Consider the following 19,828-nt stretch of genomic DNA (forward strand, 5'->3'; position numbering starts at 1 on the left):
TTCAGAGCGTATGTGTAATTAAAGTGGTTACAACTGAATTAAAATGATAATTTCATTGCAATGGAATCATAGAGTTATTATAGAATCATAGCATTGTTTTGGTTGGACAAGATCTTTAATTGTCAACCTAACACCACTTTGGCCATTAAACCATGTCCCAAAGTGCCATGTCCACATCTTTCTTGAACGCCTGCAGGGACTGTGCGTGAGCAGGAACGCGGCCGCATTGCAATCGGGCGGGAAAATGGCTTGCAGCACTACAGCGACGCAGCCCCGCGGCCGCCGCTAACCTTCCCGCCCGTCCCGTTAAGGCCGGCTCCGCCTCCTCCCGAGCGCCCTCCGGAAACAGCCGAGCCCGCCGGGCGCTGGCCGCGCTCCCGGCCGCTCCGCCTTCGACGGCTCCGCCTCCGCCCGGCACCCGTAGTCGGCAACGGGCCGCGTGCACGGCCAGCAGCGGCGGTCGGAGGTCGCAGCAAGATGGCGGGTGGGCAGGCGGTGCGCATCAGTATCGAGTCGGCGTGTGAGAAGCAGGTGCAGGAGGTGGGGCTGGATGGCAGTGAGACCTACCTTCAGCCGCTCTCCATGTCCCAGAACCTGGCACGCCTGGCGCAGCGTATCGACTTCAGCCAGGGCTCCGGCTCCGAGGAGGACGAACCGGGATCGGCGGGCCGCTCTTGGGCCGAGCCAGGCGAGGCGGAGGATGAGGAAGGTGAGGAGCGGCTGGCTGGCGGCTCTCTGTTGGTCCACCGCGGGTAGGCCCAGAGCCTGAGCCCTTACACCGGGCTGCGGCTGATGGAGGCCTGCTGAGCTGTGGCGATGCTCGGCCTGCAGCCCCACAGGGGCTTGGGCCTGCCTTGTCTTCCCCCATGGATTCCCGCGATCGGACGTGGATCGGGTCAGGATATTCCTGATCGACTCACAGCGAATTACAGCGGCAGTGTGAAAAAGATTCGGATATCAAGCGGTTATGTTGTATTTCATGCTGTTACTGTTTCTCTATGTCTTTTATGAATGAGCCTCACATAGTATTTTTTTTTACATTCCTTTGTTTCCCCCTATTCTGTTTTGTTTTTAGCGTTGGTAAAGTTTCAGCCATCCCTCTGGCCTTGGGATTCAGTGAGGAACAACTTAAGAAGCGCTTTGACTGAGATGTGTGTGCTGTATGATGTTCTCAGTATTGTTAAGGATAAAAAGTTCATGACTCTAGATCCAGTCGTGCAGGATCCACTTCCTCCAAAACAGGTATACTGCACTTAATTGAATAGTATAGTATGTATGTATGTTAGCACTAGGAGTTTTGTTTCACTAGATTTTTTTTATGTACAGTACATACAAGATGTATTAAAATGTTCTTGGTGCTGTTTTAATGCAGTGTCATAAGGTGTTTGGGTAAGGCTGAGAGTGGGAGGTGTGGCTGATTTGAAAGGCCACTTTCCTGAAGCTTTTAAGTCTGAATGGTACTGGGGATTGTAATGCTGGTGTGAAAGTAATTCTAAGTAAGTTACTGAACATCCAGCAAAAACAAGTTATCACTCATTGTCAATTTCCACTAATAATATTCTTTTGAGAATGTATGTCTTTCTCTTTTTTTGTTGCTAGAATCCTCAGTTTCTACAGCTGATTTCAAAAAAGAAATCATTAGCTGGAGCAGCTCAAATCCTGTTGAAAGGTGCAGAAAGATTATCCAAATCAGTTGCAGAAAATCAGGAAAATAAGCGGCAAAGAGACTTCAACTCTGAACTGCTGAGACTGAGGCAACACTGGAAGCTGAGAAAAGTAGGAGACAAAATTCTTGGTGATCTGAGCTACAGAAGTGCAGGTAAACAATAGGGCCTTCTGTTTTTTCTGAGGAATGGACACTTTTATGATTTTTTTTTTAATAATAATAAAACTTTATTCTAATTATGATACAGGATTCTAAAGGAGGAAACTTATTTTGTTATCGGGAAAAATAACTTTGCTATCTTCAAAATGATTTTTAAAGGCTGACTATAGGATGCGAGTAAAGATTGTCAATACACAATTGCTTCTGTACACAATGTAGTTGGTTGTTGACAGTTTGGTCTTGTAAATCTTTAACTTTCATCTACACTTGGAGTGTAAAATATTTTGTTGAAATAGAGAAGTATGTAGTATTTTTCTGAATGAAGATCACAGAATCACGGGACTCCTAAGGATTGCCATGTCTAACTCCCTGCTCCTTGGATGACTACCTAAAACTTAACCATATGACCACAGAGTCTTGTCAAAGATTAGGTTTATTATGCCTGTTATTCCTACACTTGTGAGAAAGGATTCTGGGAATATGCATTATGGGTTACAGTAAGAGAGGACAACCTTAGAGCCTACTATGAGTGAAAGACTGAATACAGAATATTACAAAACTTAAGATGTAGATACAAAGCAAGTATCTGAACTGGTTATGTGAGACTTTTATTATCAGAGAAGGGAGGGGAGGACAAATTTAGGGTTATTCTACAGCTTCTTCATGAACACAAGATGTAACCCAGGATGTGTCGTCTTTTAGATTGTTTATTCTAAACTATATGAACTGTGCTCTGGATATAAAAGGGATGCAGCTAGGACAGATGTGGACATCTGCTTTTACCAGTCCCACCTGAATGACTGGCTGTACAGTTGTTTTTTACAGACAGAACATTGACAGTTTTAAGACTGCAAGCCAAACATCAGCATTCCTTTAAATTGGTAAAGGTGATGCACGTTAAGGTACTTGCTTGCAAAACTTTGATCAATTAACCTTAGTCTGGTTTTAGCCAAATAATTTTTTTCAACTCTTTCCTGCATCTACTGATACAATTTCAAAACATTGTTGGTTTTCTCACAAAATTATCAAATACTTCTTACTAACTTGCTGTAAAATACTACACATCATGCTCGAGAGGACTGAGATGCTGATGTGGTGAAATGAATTTTCTAATTTACCCATTGCTTTAAGAAGTCGTTAAGAAATTTGAGTTTAGCACAGCTATGGAAGTTTGGTGGCTTAGAAGTAGATGGTCTTCTAGAATAAACATGTGAGCTTCATAATTTGCAGAAAATCCTTTTTATATAGTGTCTATGTCTTTGTCCTTCCTTTCTTAGGCTCCCTTTTTCCTCATCATGGCACATTTGAGGTGATAAAGAACACTGACATCGACCTGGATAAAAAGATACCTGAGGATTACTGTCCTTTGGATGTTCAAATTCCAAGTGACTTAGAGGGATCAGCTTATATCAAGGTTTGCCAGAGAAACTTGAATAGTGTAGCATGGGTTTTGATTTTGTATACTTGCAATAAAAAACAATTAAATTATGTTCTTTTGTCTAGGTTTCTATTCAGAAACAAGCTCCAGACATTGGTGACATTGGAACAGTCAATCTCTTTAAAAGACCTATGCCAAAATCAAAACCAGGTATAGTTAACTATGTGTTGTTTTTTGAGCATGTTCTCAAGAAATGGGTTTGCATATGATATTTACTTGAAAATTGTATTATATAGCTTGGAAAAAAGAGTATAAATAAGAATATTCATATTGAACTGAGTTTTTCTGTTTAGGTACTGCTTGGGCTTTGGAGATGTGATGCTTTCAAAGCACACTCCTTTAGTTTTTCATAGGTGTCTACTTGGTTTCTGAAACAAAGTTACCAGGCCTGTATTTGAAGTATTCTGAAGTACTTTTTGTTAGTTATAAAAGTTTGAGCACGTAAGTGAAAACAAACCAAGATAGTGGTTACATCCTGTTAATTCAGCTGAACAAAAACTCTTCACCTTGCCCAAAATCCGTAATTTGTTTCTGTGGCTTGCATGTGTTCTCTGAGTCTGAAACTGTGCTGACAGTATGTGCGTTAGTAACCAACAGCTTGCCTGGCAGATTCTGGATTGATTCACTTGATACGTGCCTGTTTGTGAAGCTGTAAACCTTCTTGGGCTTATAAATGCTCTGAAAGCACATACTTGAACTTAACTACTATCTAGTGGTTCAGAATTTAGTAAAACTACAAGTGTTATTGCAAGTAAATTGCAACTTAAACAGAGGTTCAGAAGCAGAGTGCACAAAAGGCTTGAGAATGCAATAGGGAATTGCAGTTCACAATACCCATGTATGTAAAATCATAGTAAAATATGTTAGGATTGTTTTAAAGTGCTCACTTAACAGATACAATTCTGAAAATGCTCAGTTTACATAGAGGGTACTGACTACCTGACCTTAGTGATTACTCATAGCTGCTGCACAGTCTCAGGTATCCAACCAAAAGGTAGCTTCTCTTTACTCTTCCACTGTGCAAACACTGATTTATATTTTTCAGGTTCTCCACACTGGCAGACAAAGTTGGAGACTGCACAGAATGTTCTTTTATGTAAAGAAATTTTTGCCCAGCTGTCACGAGAAGCTGTTCAAATTAAATCACAAATTCCTCACATTGTTGTGAAAAATCAGATAATCTCACAGCCTTTCCCAGGTAGGAGACTTTTAAAGGCTTCCTAATCTATGATTATTTGTTTAAACATGAACTGAAATGAGGTTACATTCTGATTATGTGACCTTTTCTAATGCTCTGTTCTTTAAAAAAATAGCCTTGTTTTTCAAAGGTTTTGAAAATCAGAATTTCCCAGTATTGGAATTTTTCTTGCTAATTATAGAAGCATTCAAGTAACACATTCTAGTTTACTAAAAATGCTCCTTTCTTATTATGTGGATTTTGGTTTGGTTTTCCTTGTGATTGTGCTTTTTGTCAGTAGCATGTCGAGCTGCCCACTGTAATGCCATGTGCACGTTGCAATTGCATAAATCATTGCTCCTGGATTAATGGGCCTTCAGAAGAAGGAAGGGTCATGCTCTTCAGTAAGGGTCATTAAACAGCGACACATGTCTCAGAGCAGGCTGGTGAATCCTCTGTTTGTACTGGGGTGCACAGCTCATTACATCACATGAGGAATATGTTTCTGGATTGCTTAACATTTCTATGATGGTAAATTATTCCTTCTTTGGGGAAGGAATCTGATCTTGTGGATTGTTCTTTTTCTGTGGGATTGAGTCCTAGAAGTTGGTGTGAAATGCACCCAGTGAGTTAATACCCTGTCAACACTTCACTGAGTAGCAAGCCTTCCTTGCGTTTGGTTCTGTGCTCTCTGACGTCATTCTTAGATTCTTCTGATACAGTGCATACTGGTTTGTAAAACTACTGACTACAAAACATGAAGAAAAGAAGTTCTCAGTAGTCCCCTTGATAATTGTCTGTATCCTCATTTGCTGTTTAATCTGCTTTGTTCAGGTTTGCAGTTGTCTATTTCTTTGTGTCACTCTTCCAATGACAAAAAATCACAAAAATCTGCTTCTGAGAAACAGAACCCAGAGGATCATCTCTATGTTCTGGAACATAATTTGCATCAGCTTATCAGAGAGGTAATGTGTTAATGGTCACATACTAAAGAGCTTTTGGGCTTTTCGTTGTTTGCTGTTACAAACTGTTGTAACAGCAGAGTGCCACTAGAGGCCAGTCACTTCCTACCCATTTATATAAGGCAGCCTACCGTTCAGTTTTACTGTGAATAGGTGCTTACATGGAATGCTAGTTCTTTACTTAACCTGAGGCCCGGCTGCTCACTTCAGAAAAGCCATGCAAGGTGTTTCCAGTACAGCTCATCAGTCCCCTTTTTTATTTGTGTCTAATTAGTGCTTGTCAAGTACTTTAAGTGAGCGTCTGTTCAGAATGTACTGCCATGAAAAAAGAATAATCACTGACCATAATAACTTTGCTTCTTTTGAGGTCCACTTCTCTGCTTCATTGTTCTAGATTCTTGTATAATCTAGTAGAACAACCTGGAGCAGAAGGTTGAGTTTATGTCTGTTTAGGAGAGGAGCACAATTTTTGATGTCTAAGCAGTTGTGAAACCGTGTTCCAGAGAGTTTACCTCCTTTAGAGCATGGCTTTGCAAGTCATACAGTCATGTAGAATAGTCCAGTGTACAAGGCGGACTCGTTAGTGGAAACTACTGATACGCTACCAAATGTTTAACTAGCACCTTTGAAAAACCACTTTCCATAAGGTTTGAAAGACTTGCGTAAACAGAGGGATGCAAGTATGAGTGCAGAGCTGGCTTTAAAGTGCTGTCAAGCTTATAAAGTAAAAAAGTCACACTTTTTGAAAGTATGCACGCTTCAAAGCTCTGATGGGAAGTAGCATATTGTAGTACACTTCTTATTTCTTGGAGGTACTGATTTAGAGAAGGTCAAGAAACTCTAAGTTTCTCATATTATGCCTTTATTACAGCGCTGGACACAGGTGGGATCTCTCCCAAAAGACCTGTGTACCGAAAGGGTTTTTAGTACAAACTTAGATAGTCCATACTTCTTATCTATTAAAAAATTTATCTATGTAAAAAGACAGAGGTATGTTGATGTTTTCACAGGATGTCGATGTTTTCACAGGATGTCCTGGTTCTTTCTATCTGTACAAAGGTTATCTATCTAAGAACAATAGGGGGATGGCAATATTTTATAGGAAGTCCTGGTTTCTGTTTGTTTTGCTTTCCTTCTTTTCTTAAAATATTGCCTGTTCTTTTCAAACAGGGTCCATCTGCCCCTGCCTGCATTCCAACTAATTATGAGAAAGGGGAGTTACTTGTTTTTTCCCTTCTATTCTTCAATTTTGTAATTCCAAGGATTTTCTACTTATCAGTACATTATTTGGTGATTTCCTTTTATAATATCTGTTGTAGTGTCACAAGCAAACTCTGAGCTCAACAGTGATGCCACATCCAGCTAGTGCTCCTTTTGGCCATAAGAGAATGCGACTTGCAGGACCCCAAGCTTTTGATAAAAACGATATCAGTTCTTTACAGTCAAATGAAGGACTTCTGGAAAAAATAATAAAGCAGGCAAAACATATCTTTTTGAGACGCAGGTAAGTCACAAGCTATTCTTGTTAAGAGTTACAACAAAGGAGCCATTATGTAGAACACAATTTGTCTTTTCTCAGTGTTCTTAAGACTAGCAACTTCTTCCTTTTAATGTTTAAAATAGTCTATTTTTGAGTACTAAAAACTGATAAAATATGAACAAACAGCTAATTTAAAAAAAAAAATCTTATTTCTTCCATACCTCTGTGACAGTTGTGACACAGGGCACTGCTAATTGCCCATACTTTTCTTAAACCGCATATTATTTTTTTCGGTATTCTTTGCTGTGCAGTAGCTGATACTGAGTAATGTGTTCTGCAACAGTATTGAAGTGTTTTTCAGAATGCACAGAGTAAACAAGTGTGCTTCATTAGCACCACAGTTGTGCTGAAATAGATCTTTGATCCACATTTGCCTTTTTATGTGTGTGCTACCAAAACCCCACACAAACTAATAACCTACTTGTTTCCTTTAAACAATGTAACAGCACAGACTGTCTAGGTTATTGTGCTTAGAACACTGCAACAATATGTCTTTATCTTCTAGAACTGCTCGAACCATTGACAGTCTGGCTAGTCGTATTGAGGATCCCCAGATTCAGGCTCACTGGTCCAATATAAATGATGTTTATGAATCCAGTGTTAAAGTTCTAATAACTTCTCAAGGATATGAACAGATATGCAAGTAAGTATGAAAATGCATGTGTCGTTGTAGAAGCTTGCAGCACTGGCAGAGTGTGTTCAAGTGGCATTTTACAGGTTTAGATTCCCTTCAGAGAGACAAGGAGGAGCCCAAAATTTGTGTTTGTTTTCCTGAGATGTGGATGGAACAGCTACTCTAAGAGCACTTTTCACACTTCAGTGAAGAAACTTAGTCATTAACGAGCAGAAGTTCCATTCAACAAAGGAATTGAAGGTCAAATAGGCCATTTAAAATGGGGGATTTACTTTGGGTAGAAATACCTGAATATAAAGTGTCATGCTAAAGTGTCAAGGAGAGCTGGTCAGTGCTCAGTCCTAGCTTGATTGCATGGGTGCTGAGATGTGGAACTTCTGTAATTCGTGCTATTATGCACGTTGTCACTGACCAGCAGTGAATTGACTAGTGTGTTGATAGTGGGTGACCCAGCTGTTTTTTCCATTTTGAGCAGTCCTCTGGTTGTGTCCACAGCGTGGAGCAGGCTGTGATAATGGGTGCAATTTGCAGCCTCAGTTCCAAAGTACAGATGCTGCCCAAGTCTTGGCTGTATGCGATACAACACGCTCTAAGTATGCATCATTTTCCACCAGCACCTCTGGAAGGAAGCTTAGGTACAGTGGCAGGCAGGAAAGCTGTGAGGCATCTCAGAAGGTTCCTTGGCTGGAACAAACAGTAAGGTGAGGTCTGGGACGTGGCATGGAATGTTCCCTGCAGTATAGAGGGAGCTGTTGTGGTGGTGATGAAACTGAAATGTTTGGTGCGGCCACTGTGTTCCATAGACTTCACAGCATCCTGGTCTAAGAATTCTTGTCAATGACTGAGAGGAATTCTGTGTTCTTGTTTTACTTTTTTCTTAAGTGTTGTAATGCATTCTGAATAAATAAGTACCTTGTCTTCAAAGGTCCATTCAGCTACAGCTGAACATCGGAGTCGAACAGATCAGAGTTGTGCATAGAGATGGAAGAGTTATTACATTATCCCATCAAGAGCAAGAACTGCAGGATTTCCTTTTATCTCAGGTAGATTCATGCAGATTATTCTTCCCTTCCTTGGGGTGTTTGAGAAACAGAAGAAGTTAGAATCTCACTTTATGTAGAAAATGTTGGAAAGCTTCAAATAAAGGTAGTGAAAATAACCAGGAGGATGACTGAATTTTTAAGTATGTGTAGTGACGGTAGCTACTGTTACTAAAATATAATGCCAGCTTTTACTAAGGTCAGTCATACTAATATTTTTTCCCTTCCATTTAAAATATATTTCTTTATGCTACTCATTATGAGAGCACTTGAGATTTTTGCTTACTTCAGAACAAGTCAGTGTGAGTCACTGCAGACAATAAGGAATTCAGTATATGAAACTTGCTGTAACCAAGTCCTATCTAGAATGGAGATCTTAATGAGTCCACAATTACTGTCATTTCAACATTGTCCACTTTGCATCAGCCATTACTAAATCAGCTGATATTTAAATGAGTTTTGTTCTCTGAATTGCTTAGAGCAAGCTGCCTGGTTATAATCAGAAGTGACAGGCTCCTTACTAGGCATATAAATAGCTGGAGTAGAGGTCTTTAATAACAGTGGTTGGCCTGTTGCAGTTACGTGAAATTCCAAGCCAGAAAACAAGTTGAAACAGATTCTGCTGAGGATATCTCCCTTTGGTCAAGTGTTTTTGGGCTTGTTCACAGAGAGCTGTTGAACAGTACTAGTTACTTCCTTGTAACAAGTGTTAGGTCTTGCTAAACAAAACACATTAGCACTGAAACTTTCAAGCTGCTGTTAAAAGCTCACTGCTTACGCTTTGAGCATTAATGGAGATGACAACGCATCTGAGAACCTCGATCCTTGCTATGGTAATAACTTTCAAAGATTTTACCTTTTTTACAGCAGTGATCTCATTTCAAAGAAAGGATTAAAGATCCAGTCTGTAACACTTAAATTACTTGTTGGGCCCTTTCGTAAATGGAAAGTGATACTTAAATAAAACTCATAAACCCATACACATATGAAAAATTCATCTAGCTGCATAGGGTGTGCGTAATACAGTGTTTTTTTTTCTTTCTGCAAAGGAACCTAGTCTAAATTCAAATACCACAAAGCTCTGCTAACACTTAACATATCTTTAAAAAAATCCTGTGAAACTAGAGAATTTCTAAGAAAAAGTCACTTCTGTAAATAACTGCAGCAGAAGAAAAATGCTTGGTAAAACCAATAAACAGTTCTTTGTGTGGTGTGAAAATATTGAACAGAAACGAATCTCTTGTTGTCTTTCAGATGTCACAGCACCAAGTACATGCTGTTCAGCAGCTTGCTAAAGTTATGGGCTGGCATGTGCTGAGTTTCAGTAATCATGTTGGTCTGGGGCCAGTGGAGAGCATTGGCAACGCATCAGCAATAACTGTAGCATCACCAAATGGAGACTACGCCATCTCAGGTAAGGTTTCCTATTGCAAGCATATGGAAAATCTTAACCTTCTGAAGTGAATTCTACAGGCTTTGGAAGTCTCTGAGATAGTCTCTAGACTTGTGATGTAATGTTGATGTATTGCAAAATACAGAATCATAGAATCAAGTCGGGGTTGGAAGGGACCACAAGGATCATCCAGTTCCAACCCCCCTGCCATGGGCAGGGACACCTCTCACTACATCAGCCTGGCCAGAGCCTCATCCAGCCTGGCCTTAAACACCTCCAGGGATGGGGCTTCAACCACCTCCCTGTACAACCCATTCCAGGCTCTCACCACTCTCATGGTGAAGAACTTCTTCCTCACGTCCAGCCTGAATCTCCCCACTTCCAGCTTTGTTCCATTCCCCCTAATCCTATCAGTACCTGATATCCTAAAAAGTCCCTCCCCAGCTTTCTTGTAAGCCTCCTTCAGATACTGGAAGGCCAGTATCTAGAAACAATCTTGTATATGGAATTGACACCTAAATAGAATCAATACTTTGCCTAGTAAGCCACTTAATATAAACCTGATTTGAGTCACAGATTTGAAAATTATTTCTTAGAATTAGCGTAGAAAAAAATAGATTATAGAAACCAGCAAGATCTTGAGAGAAGGGACCAGGGCAAACAACAGGATCACAACTCTGGCCTTAATAGAGTTTGGTCTCTTCAGGGTTCTTTTTGGAAGAACTCTATGGAATGGGGAGAAGAGGGATCTGAGAATGGTCATTCCTATGTGCAGGAAGTTGTGCAGAGAAGACAGAAAATCTGTGTGGATGAACAGCTGGCTCAGGACTAACATCATGATATAGAGGGGAAACTGCAAGAGATAATATGAGGATCAGTTGACCTGAGAGGAAGATAGGCAGTCCAAGCATACATTAATTGGGATAGGAGAGCTAGAGCCCTTTTGGAGTTGAATCTGGTGAAGAGACATAAAGGGCAGGAAGAGGAGCTTCAACAGGTATGCAAGCAGCAAAAGAAAATGTGGTCCTTGTGTTAAATGAGGAGTGGACCTGGTGGCACGGGACATAGCGAAAGCCAAGGCATTTGATGCCTTCTTTGCTTCGGTCTGAAGACTAGCCTTCAGGAACCCCAGTTCCCTGAGATCATGGGAAATTGTGGAGCAAGAAGTCTTGCCCCGCAGTAGAGGAGGATTGAATTAGAGAACCTTTGAACACACAGGTTCATATGATCAGGTTTGATTTATCTATGAGTGCCATGGGAGCTGGCTGGTGTCATTGTTAGGCCACTTTAGATCACCTTTGAAAGGCCATAGTAATCAGAAGGGCTTCCCAAGGACTAGAAGGTGGCAGATGTCGCATCCAGTATTCAAGAAGGAGAATCTGGAGAACTACAGGCTGTTGACCTCACTGTGATGACTGCGGAGATGAGGAAAAAAAACAATCCCAGAAGCACTTTCCAAACATTAAGGGCAATAAAGTGACAGGAAATGGTCAGCATCAATTTGTGAAGGGGAAATTTTGTTCGGTCAGCATGATAGTCATCTCTTTGTAGGAGGCTTGCTTGGTAGCTGAGAGAAAAGCTAAATGTTATCTCCCTAACTGCCTGTTTAAAAGGCAAACACACACTGCCACCACCACCCAACAATGAAACAAAAATCCATCCAAGCCAATAGAACACTACCCTCCTCTCCACCAATCTTGTGGAATTCTGTGATGAAAATCAACAGCTATCCTGAGTGACTTCATTCCTGTCTGCCTGAGATAAAGCCACTAGAAACAGTATCTTTTTGATCACATTTTTCAACAGGATGGTGGGGAATATATCCAGGGTTAAGACCTGGCGAAAAAGCCTTTGACCTTCCTGACGTCATTAGAGGAAAAAGCAATGCAGTTGTAAGGTGTACATGAGGGTGTTTTGGGCTTTTTGTCAAATGCTTCTCTGGTGTGCTCTACCTAAGAATATGCAGTGCTAAAGCAACAAAATCAGAAGTGGGAAATGAGAGAGAAAATTCAAAGATAAAAACGGGGGGGGGGAAGAAAAAAAAGGTTTGCTTTCAACATGTTTGGAATTGAGTAGGAATAATGTATAGCACACTCGAGAAAGGGTATTTAAAATAATATAAGGAATTCCTACAGTGTGAAACTGCTCATAAAAAAAAAATCTCTTGTTCATCACAGTTCGTAATGGTCCAGAAAGTGGCAGCAAAGTTATGGTTCAGTTTCCACGGAGCCAGTGCAAGGATCTCCCCAAGGGCGATGTGCTGCAAGACAGCAAGTGGAACCACCTGCGGGGGCCCTTCAAGGAAGTGCAGTGGAATAAAATGGAGGGGCGTAACTTTGTGTATAAAATGGAACTGCTCATGGCTGCCCTGACTCCGTGCTAATCATCCTGCATCAGCTCTGTGCTGCATCATCACTGCCCGTGTGGCAAAGGGAAATGGGAACCTATGGGGCAATACGAGAAAGCAATCCCAAGTTTATTTCCTGTTACAGATACGTGCGTTGTGGTGTTTGTAATACAACTTTTTTTTTTTAATGACAGAAAATGCAACTTTTTGAAAAACTTTCTATATCTGTGCAGGTTGGTTTAGCTAGAGTAACATAGCTGAGTAATTAATGTATTTTTCTTTTATAAAATTAAACTCAGTAATTCTTTGCTGCATGAAGGGTGTTTGCTTACAGTCATCCCTACTTTTTCTTAGTAGATTTTTTTCAAGTATTTCTGAAAAATGAAAATTATTAGAATTTAACTCTGCTGTTGATAAAGCTTTTAGTGGTTTATACCACAGGACTTGGGCATCCTTGTTGGAAGCTAGTGGGCTTGAGAAGTGGGACAGTAGGGGTCCCATGTCAAGAATTAAGGTTAAACAAGACTTAAGAATCAAGGAAGAGCTTCACTGTGTGGCATTCTTGAGGTGGAATTTGCAAATCCACATGGCTTTTGTTTGACCCATTTCTTTTTGAAAGATACATTTGCTTAGCAATGTGAGAGTGTCCCAAAGTCACAGCTTGTGACAATCATCTTTCCTCTCTGATGGCTATAGGTCAGCCTATATCGTGTTGGTTACTTTGCTTGTGGTTTCTGTCCTTGTTTTTTGAAAGCAGGTAGAGGAAAGAGTCTTGTTGTGCTTGCAGAATTCTGACAATTTGAGTTTATAGGACATACACAATCATGCCTGGACAGAAGCAGGTAACTCATACAGTAGACCTTGGTTCTCCACACTTAGAATCATAGAATCAAGAAGGCTGGAAGAGACCTCAAAGATCATCGAGTCCAACCTGTCACCCTAAACCTCATGACTATCTAAACCATGGCACCAAGTGCCACGTCCAATCCCCTCTTGAACACCTCCAGGGATGGTGACTCCACCCTGTGCAGCCCATTCCAATGGCCAACCACTCTCTGTGAAGAACTTTCTCCTCACCTCCAGCCTAAGCCTCCCCTTGAGCGCAGCTTGAGACTGTGTCCTCTTGTTCTGGTGCTGGTTGCCTGGGAGAAGAGACCAACCCCCTCCTGGCTACAACCTCCCTTCAGGTAGTTGTAGACAGCAATGAGGTCACCCCTGAGCCTCCTCTTCTCCAGGCTAAACAATCCCAGCTCCCTCAGCCTCTCCTCATAGGGCTTGTGCTCAAGGCCTCTCCCCAGCCTCGTTGCCCTTCTCTGGACATGCTCCAGCAATTCAACATCTTTCCTAAACTGAGGGGCCCAGAACTGGACACAGTACTCAAGGTGTGGCCTAACCAGTGCTGTGTACAGGGGTACAATGACCTCCCTGCTCCTGCTGGCCACACTACTCCTGATGTAGGCCAGGATGCCATTGGCTCTCTTGGCCACCTGGGCACACTGCTGGCTCATGTTCAGGCGGCTGTCAACCAGTACCCCCAGGTCCCTTTCCGCCTGGCTGCTCTCCAGACTCACTTGGCCCATTCTTTTTTTTTTTTTTCTTTTTTTTTCATTCTTTTCTTTTTCCTGCACTGTCACTGATTTATCACCCAGGGAATCTTTAATACCTTCTTGATGATCAGCTCTTCTGAGTTCTTTTAAAATAAAGCCATGACTTTGTCTTTTTTGGTTGTACTTGTAACCTTGAAGCTTCTAATAAGGTGCTGCACAAAGCTTTGCTTTTGCTTGATGAATTTGCTAAAGGTCTTTTTGAAACCTGTCTGTATGCACTGGTTCAGACTTAATTCCATATTGTGTTATGAGGGAGGTGTGTGTATATATGAGAACTTTGTGCACATAGAACATGTTTGAATTGAACATCCTACTTGCAAAGTGACAGTTGTTGTTTTGCCGTATTCTTGAGCAATATAGAACAGTTGTAGGAAATGTGTATTAAGCAACTGCTTGTGGCAAGCTGCTGCTCGGTGTGTATCCAAAGGCAGCTGTTGTACATAAGTTGGTATTTTCCATTGTGGAGTGTCTTGTTATTTCAGGTTCCTTGAAGTACTTGCTTCCGTGCAACTTAACTGTGAGAGAGACAGGGTTTTCCTTTCAGGTTATGATGAGCTACCCAAAACAGTTTAGAAAAATGAAAAAATATTAGTGGAAAATAGTTTCTTGATCTTCTTAAAAGATGGGTCAATCTTAAGCACCACCTGTAATGCCAGGTCTTGTATAGCAGACACTGTGATTATAAGGCAGAGGGTTTTTGTTCTTTGGTGAACAGTTCAGCCAACAGCCTCATGCATCTGTACATCCAGTTACACGAGTCTGGTTTGACTTTTTGCAACACAACAAATCTCTTACTAATTAGAAGATGAGCATATGAAACTTAACCTGCCTTTACACTTCACTGTCCTTGACCTAAACTGACAGGTCTGCATAAAGTGATAGCCTTTTTATCAAATCAGCTCTTCACTACCAAGCAATAGGGTCACTGTAGAGCACTTAGGGTCTCATGGTTACAGGATTTGTCCCCTTCTGAAAAGAAACAATGGATGCAAGAGGACTTTGCTTGTGTTGAAGAAGCACAAGCACTGCACATTAGCAGTGAAGATATTTGTCAAAGCTTCCAGGTCTACCTGGAAAAAAACAACCAAACAAAAAAGCCCAACCAAAAAAAAAAACCCCAAAAACAGTTGTTAGGGAACCAGAGAGTCTGTTTTTTAGTGTCGAATACAGAGGGGTTCCTAATTTTAATGGAAACCAGACTGGTTAGGCTTCCAATAGAGGGACAGTTTTGCAGTCCTTGGTAGTGCACCTCCAAGCGTGAAATGAAGATACTAGCAGATGATTAAGACCTCGATTGCCAAACCAAGCTCTTGAAATGGGATATCTCTTTAATTAAAGTTTAAATGAAAAAATGCCTTAATCCCTTTCATCATTGGGAATGCTCTAAACATTAAATTAGCTGCTGTTTTACATGCAGTGGGAAGAGCTATTATCATAGAATCAAGAAGGCTGGAAGAGACCTCAAAGATCATCGAGTCCAACCTGTCACCCTACACCTCATGCCTATCTAAACCATGGCACCAAGTGCCACGTCCAATCCCCTCTTGAACACCTCCAGGGATGGTGACTCCACCACCTCTCTGGGCAGCCCATTCCAATGGCCAACCACTCTCTCTGTGAAGAACTTTCTCCTCACCTCCAGCCTAAACCTCCCCTGGCGCAGCTTGAGACTGTGTCCTCTTGTTCTGGTGCTGGTTGCCTGGGAGAAGAGACCAACCCCCTCCTGGCTACAACCTCCCTTCAGGTAGTTGTAGACAGCAATGAGGTCACCCCTGAGCCTCCTCTTCTCCAGGCTAAACAATCCCAGCTCCCTCAGCCTCTCCTCATAGGGCTTGTGCTCAAGGCCTCTCCCCAGCCTCGTTGCCCTTCTCTGGACATGCTCCAGCAATTCAACATCTTTCCTAAACTGAGGGGCCCAGAACTGGACACAGTACTCAAGGTGTGGCCTAACCAGTGCTGTGTACAGGGGTACAATGACCTCCCTGCTCCTGCTGGCCACACTACTCCTGATGTAGGCCAGGATGCCATTGGCTCTCTTGGCCACCTGGGCACACTTCTGGCTCATGTTCAGCTGCTGTCAATCAGTACCCCCAGGTCCCTTTCCGCCTGGCTGCTCTCCAGCCACTCTGACCCCAGCCTGTTGCTCTGCATGGGGTTGTTGTGGCCGAAGTGGAGCACCCGGCACTTGGACTTGTTGAATGCCATCATGTTGGACTCTGCCCATCTGTCCAGCCTGTCAAGGTCCCTCTGCAGAGCCCTTCTAACAGATCAACACCTGCTCCCAGCTTGGTGTCATCTGCAAATTTACTGATGATGGACTCAATCCCCTCATCCAGATCATCAATAAAGACATTGAACAGGATGGGGCCCAGCACTGATCCCTGGGGGACACCACTAGTGACAGGCTGCCAGCTGGATGTGGCACCATTCACCACCACTCTCTGGGCTCAGCCCTCCAGCCAGTTCCTAACCCAGTGCAGAGTGCTGCTGTCCAAGCCTCAGGCTGACAGCTTGGCCAGGAGTTTGCTGTGGGGAACAGTGTCAAAGGCCTTGCTGAAGTCCAGGTAGACTACATCCACAGCCTTTCCTACGTCCACCAGGCTGGTTACCTGATCATAGAAGGAGATCAGGTTGGTGAGGCAGGACCTGCCCTTCCTAAATCCATGTTGGCTGGGCCTGATTCCTTGGCCATCCTTCAGGTGTGCAGTGATTGCCCCGAAGACAATCTGCTCCATGATTTTCCCTGGCACTGAGGTCAGGCTGACAGGCCTGTAGTTCCCAGGTTCTTCTGTTCGTCCCTTCTTGTGGATGGGCGTCACATTGGCCAGTTTCCAGTCTTCTGGGACCTCTCCAGTGAGCCAGGACTGGTGGAAAATGATGGAGAGAGGCTTGGCCAGCTCATCTGCCAGCTCTTTCAGCACCCTAGGATGAATCCCATCAGGTCCCATGGACTTGTAAATATCCAAGTGACTCAACAAGTCTTGAACTAATTCCACATGGATTTCAGGAGTACAACACTGCTCCTTGACCCCACATTAGTTTCTAAACATTCTCCTTAGCAGCTTAGCCTAAGACTTGATATACTTAAGCAATCTCCAGCATCACAGGAAACTGGAAGCTTAGCCTTGTATTCTGTTTATCAAATATTACTGACACAAATAATGCATATTGGCTAACGTTTTCAGAATGTGAGTATTTCATAAGTGACCCTTCTTATGCAGAGTAAACACTTTAAGTTCTGGGTAAAAGGTGTGGGTGTGGAAGTGTCTATAAGGAAAGCACATAGGCTAACTGTACTGTCTCATCACTGAATATTATTTCCATGATATAGAATATTAATCATAGAATTAACAAGGTTGGAAAAGACCTCAGAGATCATCAAGTCCAACCTATCACCCAGCACCTGATAACTAACTAAACCATGGCTTCAAGTGCCACGTCCAATCCTTTTTTGAAGACCTGCAGGGATGGTGACTCCACCACCTCCCTGGGCAGCACATTCCAATGGCCAATCACTCTTTCTGTGAAGAACTTTCTCCTCACTTTGAGCCTAAACTTCCCCTGGTGCAGCTTGAGACAGTGTCCTCTTGTTCTGGTGCTGGTTGCCTGGGAGAAGAAACCAACCCCCACATGTCTACAACCTCCTTTCAGGTAGTTGTGGAGAGCAACCTGAAAGCAGGATTGGCACCAGCATAACCTGCCAAGGATGGGCGTCTGAAGTTGCTTTATCTTTAGCCAAGCTGAGAGGGGTAAAACAACTTTTAGGGGTGTCAGCTGACAAAAAAACCTCATCATAACTTGGCAATGTGTGCTTGCAGCCCAGAAGGCAGCTATGTCTGAAGTGTGACCAGCAGGATGAGAGGTGATTCTCCCCCTCTGCTCTGCACTTTTGAGACCCCAAGTGGAGTGCTGCATCCAGTTCTGGTGCCCTCCATCCTAAGGCCACTGAACTGCTGGAGTTTGTCCAGAGGAGGACCACGAAGGTGATCAGAGGGCTGGATCACCTCCCTACGGGGACAGGCTGAGAGCATTGTGGCTGTTCAGCCTGGAGGAGAGAAAGCTCCATGGAGGCCTTCAGTACCTCGAAGAAAGCTGGGAAGGGACTTTTTAAAAGGGCTTGTTGTGACAGGGTGAGAGGGCATCTACTTAAGGTTGAGGAGGGCAGATTTAGACTAAATACTAGGAAGAAATTCTTTACAGTAAAGGTGGTGAGACACTGGAGCAAGTTGCTAAGGGAGGTAGTGGATGCCCCCTCCTGGAGGTGTTCAAGGCCAGGTTGGATAAGGCCTTGAACAATCTGATATAGTGGAAGGTGTCCCTGCCCATGGCAGGGGGGTTGGAGCTAGATGATCTTTAAAGTCTCTCCAACCCAAACCATTGTATGAATCTATGAACTATGCTAGTTGGAAAATTCTTACTGGTCTTACGGTGCCTCTTAAACCGAAGAATTTTAAGTGGTTATTTCCTACTACTTTGTAATACAAAGGGCCAGTTCAATCCAGGGATGACTTTCTAAAGGTAGTGTGCACAGGACGCTTTGGGAAAAGCCTGTTTGGCATCTACCTGCACCATTAGGCAGTTGGTGAGAGATTCTGTTTTTCCAAATCTAACCCATAGCATCTCTGCACCTGAGTATTGGAATCCCTGACCAGAGGGGAAGCTCTGTCAGCCTGTCCTGTAAAAACAGGAGCTGAGATGTAAGAGAGCCAGTAGCAGCAGTTTGGCTATGTGACAACCTGCAGACACAGATTAGTCCACGGTCTCTTAAATTTTGATATTGTACTTCACACTGCAAAATTACTCTTGTTACAAAAGCAGAACAGGATAACCTGAATCTTGGTTAGTAATTCCCAGCTCAGAAAAGTGAATGTTATCTCACCCTGCAGGTGGAGAATGTAGGTGCAATATGCAGATTGAAGAAAACATTAGTCAGATCACTTCATGTTTTACAACATAGGAAAGGTGGTGTCTCAACAAGAGCAATTTCAGTATTTATAATTACTACATTTCAAAGTAATGCTGTTTTAACTTCTCCTCTCAGACAGTCAATGGGCTGTTTGCAAAGGAGTCAGATCTTTCACAACGAAACTGATCAGTGTTTTACCACCCCAATGGTGCAAGGAGACCCTCTAGCCATTATATACAGCACCCTCTTCAGTGCCTGTGCGTGGTTCCTTGTTTAATAACCTTCTCAGGTAATGTCATAAAATGTGCATTGATATCCTGGGGCAGAGTAAACAACTGGAAACATTAAGCAGGGGAACTTTGACCAGCTTGGCATTCTTTCAGTCAATTTTATGACCAAGTGATCTGTGTAGTGGTGAGGGAGAGGCTGTGGATGTTGTTCATATGGCCTTTAGTAAAGCATTGGACACTGTCTTCTACAGCATCCTCTTGGAGAAACTGGCTGCTCGTGGCCTGGATGGGTTAAAAAAAATGACTGGATGGCTGAGCCCAAGCAGTGGTGATGAATGGAGTTAAAGCCAGTTGGTGACCAGTCACAAGTGGTGTTCACAGGGGCTCAGTACTGGGGCCAGATCTCTTTAATGTCTTCACCAGTGATCTGAATGAGGGGATCGAGTGCATTGTCAGTAAGTTTGCAGACAACACTAAATTGGGTGGGAATGTTGATGGGCCTCGGGGTAGGAACCTGCTGAGGGACCTGGATAGGCTAGATTGATGGGCTGTTGTATGAGGTTTAACAAAGCCAAGTGCTGGATCCTGCACTTGGGTCACAACAATCCCATGCAACACAAAAGGCTTGGGGAACAGTGGCTGGAAAGGTGCCTAGCAGCATCCTGTATCAGGAATAGTGTGGCCAGTGGGACTAGAGAAGTGATCGTGCCCCTGTACTTGGCACTGTTG

The 19,828-nt window shown here is 42.8% G+C and overlaps 1 protein-coding gene across 1 annotated transcript; it reads left to right on the forward strand.

Moving 5' to 3' along the window:
• Positions 1–477: 477 nt before the first annotated feature.
• MED17 (mediator complex subunit 17) lies at positions 478–12,571 on the forward strand. The gene is made up of 12 exons (XM_054386217.1): positions 478–709; positions 1,076–1,242; positions 1,600–1,819; positions 3,103–3,239; positions 3,329–3,413; positions 4,309–4,461; positions 5,275–5,405; positions 6,722–6,906; positions 7,448–7,585; positions 8,502–8,619; positions 9,871–10,030; positions 12,187–12,571. The coding sequence occupies exons 1-12, from the start codon at positions 478–480 to the stop codon at positions 12,390–12,392; spliced, it is 1,932 nt and encodes a 643-aa protein (XP_054242192.1). The 3' UTR covers positions 12,393–12,571.
• The last annotated feature ends 7,257 nt before the right edge of the window (positions 12,572–19,828 follow it).

This window comes from Indicator indicator, chromosome 1, assembly GCF_027791375.1.
Source record: "Indicator indicator isolate 239-I01 chromosome 1, UM_Iind_1.1, whole genome shotgun sequence".
NCBI classification, from domain to species: Eukaryota; Metazoa; Chordata; class Aves; order Piciformes; family Indicatoridae; genus Indicator; species Indicator indicator.

Excerpts from the sequence above, each read along its gene's own strand:
- MED17 (XM_054386217.1), top strand. The coding sequence starts at position 478 with ATGGCGGGTGGGCAGGCGGTGCGCATCAGTATCGAGTCGGCGTGTGAG. Across the intron at positions 3,240-3,328 it reads AGGGATCAGCTTATATCAAG|GTTTCTATTCAGAAACAAGC; the intron begins GTTTGCCAGAGA and ends TCTTTTGTCTAG. Across the intron at positions 5,406-6,721 it reads TGCATCAGCTTATCAGAGAG|TGTCACAAGCAAACTCTGAG; the intron begins GTAATGTGTTAA and ends TATCTGTTGTAG.